We start from the raw sequence: 9,627 nt of genomic DNA, 5'->3' as shown, positions 1-9,627 counted from the left end.
TATTCAAAGCGCAATTAATACAACTTCAATATATTTCTTGAATCACTGAGTTTAATTTTTTTCGACATTTCGGCAACCGCCGAAAAACAATAGCGAAACATATTAACTACGTTGCAGAAGAAAGAAATGTGTGCTTGATAAAATATATTCAAAGCGCAATTAATACAACTTCAATATATTTCTTGAATCACTGGGTTTAATTTTTTTCGACATTTCGGCAACCGCCTTTATCAGGATTAACTGATGAAGACAGCATTCCCGAAACATCGAAAAAAATTCATCCCAGTGATTCAAGAAATTGTTATATATATATATAACCATAAGAGAATCACTGCACAGGACCAAAAACACTGATACAACTTTAGCTGAAAAAAAAAGTCCGATACTCAGGCTAATACAACTTCAGAATTATGGTCACTGAGGAAATCTGTGTAGTGAGATGACCTACGGGAAAATTTAAATATTTCTCGACCAGATTCTGTAAACAAACACTTTTGCGAAGAAAATATCAGTTTACGTGTATAAAAAAATGTTGGGTATCCTGTTGCCTGTGTCCGCTAATAAATTCAGCGGTAATTAACTAACTGCTAGTCATGCGCAGAACGTTTCCGAACGTCCGAAAGTTACTTCTGTCTGCACAACATGTGCAAGTTACGCTCAACTAGTACACACTCGAAAACGCTATGTTTTATCTTGTTTATCGGACAAATTTCCCATTTTCAAACTATGACGGCACTTAAGAATTGTTAGGAAGGGTCTCCGGACCAAAATGGCTGGCGAAATGGTGTGCGAACTTTGTGGAAAGAGCGGCGTTTTGAGCCACATGTCGATATTTCAGCTCAACTTCGGAGAAGCTGTTTTACTCTGTGAAAACCCCGAGGTAAGATAAGTTATTCACTTCTTTCCTTCATGTATGTACAAAAATGTATAAGCTATTCTTAAGTTTTCCCAATGTGTAACTATAGAGTCTTATTTTACCGTGATTTTGACGTGATTTATGCATTCCTTTGTAGTGTGTTTTCCCGCTGCTCGGAGGGAGACTTGAGAACTACATAATCCAGAGAAAGGCTTCAGAAATGTCGAACATAAAGAGGAAGAAGAAGAAAAAACAGTCGTCTTTAAAGCAGAAAGTAAGTGTCTTGACTAGTTTAGCCTAATATAACATGAAGGAAGTATATTATTTAATAAGTGTTACTCAGTGCAAGGAATGTGAGACGTGTGCTGGTATTTTATGGTAAATTGGTTTATACAATAAATAGTGCTATAAATAGTCGTCTTACACTCAGTCAGCTCCTGTTTTTCTGAATAGTAAAGTAACTTTTTTATTACTTTGGTATGTATCTAATAAGAGTTGTATAGTACAAACTTGCTTCTACATTGTTAGTTTCTCACATAATTCTTTGGATTTCCAGTTAGATGCTGTTGGGATTCCTGGTCGACAAGAACCGTGTGCATCCTCTAAGGAGGGTGCCAGTACGTGCTCATTGAAATCAACCAGCTCATTACCAAAGGCACCATCCCCTTACTCTGGGAACAAGTTTTTGGAAGTCTGTGACTCTTTGAGCGATGTCCCTATGGAAACTGAACATTGTTCTTTTGAGGAATATATTCAGTGGTGTAACAGTAGCGCTCTCTGCTGGCTTGATTGTGTCTTGAGTTTGTTGGTTTTTAACAAGAGTATAAAGACTCTAACTTCTAAGATAAGCTCATCCGGTTCTAGACTAGCAACCCTACAGGAAACCTACACAAAGGCTTTGGATATTATGCACATGGATCAAAACAAAGCAAACAACCTCTTGGGTGATGTTCGGCAATCATTGTGGGACTACTTGAAGCCTAAAATGAAATGCAAGCTGGGTGTTAATGATTCGCCGGTCTTTGCACTTCCGCTTATCCTCAGGGAGAACTCTGTTACAAGTCAAACTTGTCTGCAAGAGTACACTTGGCAGTTCCATTGTAACGAATGTGGATTTTCGGAAGCTATAAGGTTAGTTCTCTATTTTTTTATTTTTTTTTTCTGAGTTTATTATCAAATTTTGCTTTTTTACACATGGTGAATAACCCCTTTGTGAATAACCTTGAATAACCCTTAAATTGAGGCAGCTGACGATAATGCATATTTAAACTCTTCTTTGGTAATGGTTAGTTAATGCCATCCCCACAAAAGCTCAGCATATGAATGATTGCATGGTCTTTGCTGTAAAGCACGACTGGTGCAGCCGTACTCACTACCATGCCCAACTTAATTCTGGCATGCCAAGCTTATTAGTTGATTCATACATTGAACAGTTCATGCTGTATGCTCAATGCTAACAATTAGATTTAACACTAAAGGAAAGCAACATACGAATGAAGCCTTATGGTAATCAATACCATATCAATTTCAAGGCCTTAAATGCACACTGCCTTTAATGCATGCTTTAGACCAATTCTGTCACTCATTTAGTTGCCTGTGATATCCTTTGTGACTGAGCTTATATATATTTGTACCTTTTTTCTACAGGAGAAAGAAACATGTCGTCACAGTGCCAAACACGCCTGGTGACTTTACCCTCCCAGAAGCCACCTTTGTCAAGACCTGCCCCAAGTGTGGCTCTCGTTCACAGAAATCCAATCTAGTCTATGACAAGTAAGGATACATCTAGATTACATTTTTCCACCCATGCACACATTTATTACACCTACAATAGTTTTATTGAAATTATAAAACCAAACTTAGATATACAGTACAGTACAGCCTGTTTTTTTTGTGTTGTTTGAGTGTAATTCGATTCATATACTCAAACTCCACACACCTTAAGTGGACTACACGCACCAATTACATGCATGTTTTGCCTCATTAACTTCTATAAAATCCTTGAGAGTATTTGAGGCTACAACTCAATGCCATGCATTTGTATGCAAAAAGAAAACTTGATCGTTTGATTGGTATTTGGCGTTCAATGTGATACTGTAGATGTCTACTATTCAAAAGCGTGACAACTTAAGCTTTTCTTTATATTGGCAATAAAAACTGATCTCTACAAACTTCGTGAAATCGCTACAAAATCTTTAGTCTTAATATTCCTCAAATGGTGTTAGTTTGTACTTAACAGTGTGTTGAAGGGATAAAAGCAAATGTTGGGTGTTGGACTCCTTCCAGTTTGTCAAACAACGGAAGAGTACCGAAAGCCGTACAAAAATGACTGTTCTTAGCCGTTTTATGAAAATTTTTGATGCACGAAAGGAATAAATGTAAAAGTTGTGTGCCCGTGCAGCTTTATTCTTGTTGAACAGCGAAATAGTACAGAAGTTGTGTCAAACAATCACTGCCCCCCCTACTGAATCGTCCTACTATAATATTCTTGGCATTTTCACATTAAAGAAAAGATTGGTTTCACTCAAATTTTCTGAGCTACTGAGTCAAACAAAGTATGTTAGTCTAATTCGAGAGAAATGCGAATTATAAGATCACAACAATCAGACAATGTGTGAGTTTTACCACCAACTTATGAACATGCAAAGTCTCGCCGGCTAGAATATCCGTCTAGTCTAGTCACTGTATAAGTCTCACAGGCTAGTAAGACACTACATTAGTTGTTTGTCACTTGCATGACCTAATGTGGTGTTTAGAGGGTGTCATAAATTTTGATTGTTGAAAGGGCTGTTGTAAGGGCCGACAACGTACCGTGTTATTTTAATGCATACATGCTTCAACTAAAATGTCCTCGTTTCATGTGGCTGTCGTATGAAAGTATTTTAGCCATCATCAATAATTCTCTGTGCATTATAAATTCAAATGAACAATAGCCAACATTCCTGCATAACAAAGGAAACTACACGCACAGATTGTGTAGTGCACTCTGCGTTTTACACGCAAAATCGGTGCATGCATTACACTCAAACTACCTTCAAAATACATGCAAAAAAAAACATGCCTGTTGAGTTTCTTCCAGGCTGTACTGTATGGGGGTATACCTTAGCTGTGAGTCTATTAGGCAATTTCTACTGTACTTTTAAATGTTTGATATGCTGTTTAGTTTATGAGCTACGCCATGTATCAAAATATCACATCTAAATGGCATAATTTATTTTTTTTTAGTTATGGCTAATGTTGTGAGTAATAGAGGCATTTCATTGTAGGCAAAGAAGACATGATACACACTTCAATGGTTTAATGCTTATTGGAATAGGTTTATAAATAGAGATTGAAACTTCTTCAGATGAAATATTTTAATCCTGAAGATGATAATTTATTAGCTTCAAGAAATAATAATTGATTGATGTAAGACCAAATTCTGTGTCCACCACAGGGCGCCCAGTGTTCTCTTTCTGCACTTGGTTGAGGGGCTCAGGTCTGAGGGTTACCATGACAACGAGTTTAACATTCTCGACCAGCGATACAGGGTGACTCAGTTCATACAGTACAAGCACAACCCTGACCACTTTGTTTGCTGGACCAAGCAGAACAATGGTAAGTGTTCAAAGACTTAACAATAGGGAGCCTAAGCAAGGGCTTTGATCGCAACAGCAATAAGATAGGAAAATATGTGTTTGGCCTTGGAGATCAATTCCAAATTAGTTGCAATGGATAAAGCAAAATATGAGAGGGTCAGAAAAACATGAAAATAAACTAAAACATTATTTATACAGTAGCAAATATAGTAAGGAGCTAGATATCAATTTCATAGTGCTAGAAATAAGAATTATCCACTGTTTGTATTTGTGAAATCTTTTATAAGTCAGGAATCGATCCATGTTTCAATAGTGCTTGTACATATGCTTTAAATCAGAGAATTACTTCATAGTTCAAATGTTGTTTTAGATTTGAAGCCTCTTATAAAAAAAAAACCCATTCGATTTAGGTTTAACATTACTTCTTGTATTTTTCTAGGGTCCAAATGGATGGAACTAGATGATTTGAAATCCTCTGTGTGTACGTGGTCTCATGATATCCCTACTGTACCTCCCTCACAAGTACATATTCTGGTATGTGAGCCATTAGAAAAAGATACCTTACAAGCTTTTGTGGAGCCTTCTATGGAGGTGGTGTCAGAAGTCGAAGTGGAGGTATCAGAGGATGATGACAGTCTTGCTGATACTAATAGTCTTCCAAAGAAAGATACTCAAGTTTTGTCTATGGATTACAGCAAAGATACTCAGCAAGAATTGTTAATGCCATCTAAGATACCATTTGTGCCCCCAAGGTGCGGCTCGGTGGTCAATACCCAGCCAAATTCAACTCTATTCGGTAAAAACAGTGTTTTGGAACCACACGTAAATAGAACATTACCATTATCCAATCAACCTTGCACAGTATTGAAAACACACATAAATAGAACATCACCAATATTGGTACAACATGACAAGAAAGCAAACTCTGCTGCAGAAGTGGTAGACTCTACCGTCTTGGATGAATTATCTTCTAGTGCTACTAAACCAGTCTCCAATCTGTCCTTATCTACAACTCCAAAGAATGATTCAGAAACTCAAAATAAACACTCACTGAAAATTCCCCTTGAGGCAATGGTTACTACCGAACAAATGGACTCACCAAAAATTCCCTTAACCATGAAGGTTGCTAGTCAACAAATGGACTCACCAAAAACTCCCTTAACCATGAAGGTTACTAATGAAATAGTCACGAAGAGATCTACAATGGTGTCCCAGCTATCAAAGAAGCATCGTCTCAGCAAAAACCACTTTGAACCGTACGTACCAAAAAAGCAAAGGCTTTCTAGTACAAAGGGTGATGTTTCTCAGGCCGATGCTCCAGGGGCAAAAGGTGTATGGCAGGCCATTACAGAGCACAAGGCTCTTCAAGGTGTTATCATTGACGATGGTCAGAGTGACAGTGGTTATTCTAGTCCAAGTTCTGTTGGATCAGTGGGCTCTTGTTCCAGTTTGGGACCACAACTTACCATTGAAAACAGGAATAGGCTACATCCCTTGGACTCAGCGCTAGAGAGTATCAATGAATTGAAGACGGGTGATATTGTAGCCGAGTTTGAGGCCTTGTTAGATGATAACATCCTTTGTCAGAGGTCTCCATCTCCCCTTGGCCAAAACCTAGGCCTTAGACCAGCAAATGATAATGAAGATTACTTACTGAGTTTAGTTCAGTGATTTAAGCCCCTCTGTCTGTCCTTTTATGTACTTGAGATATTCCCAAAATAGTGTTACAAACCATGGAGAAAATGTCAATAATTTCATTTTAAAAATACAACCAAATATTTTCTGCTTCATCTTGACATTTCTGGTTCCTTGATCATTTTAATTGTTAACTTTACCATCTTTTCTCAAATACATGTTTCGATAGCACCCAATTTTTAAAGAGTGCCCCAATAAATCAGAAAATATGCCCCCCTTCTTCTAGCATGCTCCTCCCAGTCTGCTGTGCCTAGTTGTGGCCCCCATCGTTATTTTGACTGTGCTGGTTGGCATCAAAACGATATGGTCCCATTGTACTTGGCACAGGGTGCCCTCACCCAAAAAGTAAAAATCACCCACTCAAAAATAGAAGTATTCTTTGGATCTAATACTTGAAATAAAGAAATAACATATATTTGTATAAAGCTGATGTCTTGATTTTGAAATATGCCCCCTGCTTCAAATCTGTGCCCCATTTAGCCTGCTTGCAAGCGGTACTCTCCATTGCTGATTGGGTGCCATCTTGTATTTTAAGCCACCTAGTTCGTGGGGGCGAGTGCAAAAATGCCCCCAGGAACCATGCAGCTTAAAATATAAGATGGCAGAGGGGGTTTTCCGCGATGAAAACACAAGAGTACCGCCTGCAAGCAGGCTATGCCCCACTCACAACTTGAAATGCCCAGGATTCTAAAATTAGCATAGTCTAGACACCAAATATATTAGGGGGCAGTAGTTTTTTTTATGGGGTGAAAATTTTTATCGTTTTCTTGTCAGAGATCAGTTGATGGGTATTTCGGTACTTATGGCCTGACCTCTTGGAGAAGGGTACACACAACTGCAACTTGCTACAAAAGTCAGATTGTATACACATTTTTCATTACAATTTTGTCTTTAAATTTGCCATATGCTATTATATGGGGGGAGTCTATTAGGTGCATCGTTAGGGGGGAGGTCCCTCCTGCAACAAAAAGAACAGTTGGTCATTTCTTATAAATGATCATTAAACACGAGGTTCTGCTATAAAAGGGAAAAGCCCTCCCACCCCCAGGCTCAAGAACAATCAGTTATCAATCAGCCGTCAATGAGTCAACATGTCAGGACAATCTAAATTCAAATTTCATATTCAAAACCAAATTAAACATCATCCCTTGACTTGTACACCTAAAATGTTTATAGTAAAATAATGCTTTACCTATATGTGTGCTCTAAAATACGAGCATTTTCATTACAGCAAAGTTATAATTTATGCAGATGCGCTAGATTATGGATAGCATAATTTAAATTTGCACCGAAAATAAGAGTGGACATCAAATCACTAATTTATCAATCTCTTAACACAATTGTCTTGTTATCTATACAAAAATAGTTTTATTCTAAACGACTGACGCTAAGTTTTTTTTTACAGGAGACTTGTAATTTGTGACTGCTAGCGTGGTGGTATTCTGATTATTATTGCAAACTCGAACCTGGGGGTGGGAAGAGCTTTCCCTACTTTTTCATAGTCTGTGTGACCACACAGCCCCCCCCCCCTCCAAACAAATTATGGTTACACTTCTGTCTACCAATACATAGCTTCTATCTTTGTAGCTTCAGTGCAAAATAAAGATTATTCTTAAAAATTTTACTATCAAGTCCTTTTTAAGGGCATAAACAAGTTCTAATTAGATTCTTATAAAGTTATATTTTTACTTTTTTTTGAAAATTTATTTTACGTATATTTTCTATAAAAGTAGATTGAACTTGGGTAAGCTTTCTATATCAATACATTAAAAGTCTTCTTTCTTATCAAGAAAGCATTTCTCACAAAATTTAAATAACCAATGAAAACATTTCATGTTCTATAGTGTCTGTGAGCTGCCACTGAGCTGTTTTGAGAAAGTATCCATTTATATCGGCTGATTTAGAGAAGCTATTGGGAAATTGTTGACTGGGTTTGTTAAATAAAGCATAAAACTTTGTTTATAGATGGTTACTTCGAAATTTTGAAACATAATTCGTCTTTCAATGGTAAATGAAACACACAACTAGGGCAATTTTACTTTGTTGTAGTTTAGGTAACGTTGGTGGATATTTTGCACATCTTCTGAACTTCCACCTTCACCGTCGTTCTTGGTGCCACAATAATTTGTACTCAAAACGACATTCCAGCGAGTTGGCTAAATGCTGAGCTGTGATACCCCACAGCAGTTGTAGGAATTATCTCCAGGGTGGCTTTGAAGTCGGTTTTTCCCGGGTCGTACTACCCGGCCTCAACCGACTACTTCCAGGAGTAGAGACTCTCGATCGATTAGTCAATACTTCTCTGTCATCAAAGACGAGATTCTTCCTACTATAATCAAACAGTATTGGATTATTTCTCCCGTTATCCCCCTCTTTTGCCCAGGGAGGGTCGAATTCTCTTGGAGGTGGTGAGTTCGATCGCCGTGCGTTTCTATCCCCAAACAAGTTTTCGTCAACGTAGCTAGGTGTAAATTTTACGGGTTTGTATTTCCGCTGTGGAGTTGATCTTAAAGAAGAATTCGCTCTTGAAGAAGATCTAGAAGATGAAGGTCGATTTGGAGTGTAGAATAGAAGCGGTTTCGGTGGAGATTTTGTTTTCGCTTTACCGTTATCTACCCACGGTGGGTCAAACTCTGTTACTGGATCTGGATCCCTTGTCTTTTTTAGATCCCCAAAAAGGGATTCATCAACGTTGGATGGCGTAAACCTTGCTCTTGAGTATTTACCCGACATCATTGATGCATGTAACGACATCTTTACGTGTTTTTATTCCAATTTGAATGATGCTTTTCTTCTCCAATACAAAAACAATACACTTAGGAAGCTTTGGTAGCCATTTTAGAAGTTACTGGGGCAACCAATGCATGACGTAGGGTCTAAGTTTAGCTATGGAGTCTAGGATCTCGCGGTAGAAATAAAACACAGGTACGCTCTGTAATTGAAAAGTACCACAAAACTACAATTTCCCGCGTCCAAAGCATAATATAGACTTAGGCAGTCGCCGCTGTGTCGAGCGTTTCACTTCTCTCCACAAGACTGCATGGATTCTAAACATAATGGGCCGTCTTCAAGAGGAAGACATGAAAACGAGATTTTTTTTTAAAAAGAATTGCTAGCATATTCTGTCATTTTTCACGACAGTAATCCAGATTTCAAGTATTTCAGGAATTAGGATAAATAATCTTGAAGTTTCACAGTATTTATTACTTAATTTGATTGTTTTATGTCTGTCTCGACGACTGTTTCTGAGTATTTGTTGTGTTACTTGTGGGGAAAAGGTATGGGTGGTCAGCAGGTAACTCTCTTGCTCAGCAAAGCGGCGTCGGCCACAAACTTGCAAAATAGACCAGTTCCATTAACGGATCCCACTGGCCACGTCTTCGGACCGAAATTTTAGAAGAAATGTTTCAGAGCATAATAATCCCCCCCCCCCCCTCCCTCCCTCCTTTCCTTCAGGAAAGCCTTGATCCTTCCGTGAGTTCGATCATATATAGCAAG

General features: G+C 38.1%; 1 protein-coding gene across 1 annotated transcript; it reads left to right on the top strand.

The window, feature by feature from the left end:
* Nucleotides 1-586: 586 nt before the first annotated feature.
* On the top strand, nt 587-6,550 carry LOC5517553 (SUMO-specific isopeptidase USPL1). Its single transcript, XM_032361930.2, has 6 exons — nt 587-880; nt 1,014-1,130; nt 1,413-1,987; nt 2,504-2,629; nt 4,293-4,453; nt 4,874-6,550. The coding sequence occupies exons 1-6, from the start codon at nt 770-772 to the stop codon at nt 6,103-6,105; spliced, it is 2,322 nt and encodes a 773-aa protein (XP_032217821.2). The 5' UTR covers nt 587-769; the 3' UTR covers nt 6,106-6,550.
* Nucleotides 6,551-9,627: the final 3,077 nt, after the last annotated feature.

The sequence above is a fragment of the Nematostella vectensis genome, chromosome 11 (assembly GCF_932526225.1).
Source record: "Nematostella vectensis chromosome 11, jaNemVect1.1, whole genome shotgun sequence".
NCBI lineage: Eukaryota > Metazoa > Cnidaria > Anthozoa > Actiniaria > Edwardsiidae > Nematostella > Nematostella vectensis.
Note: the sequence above shows the minus strand (reverse complement) of the source record. Positions and strands in the feature narration are given on the sequence as shown.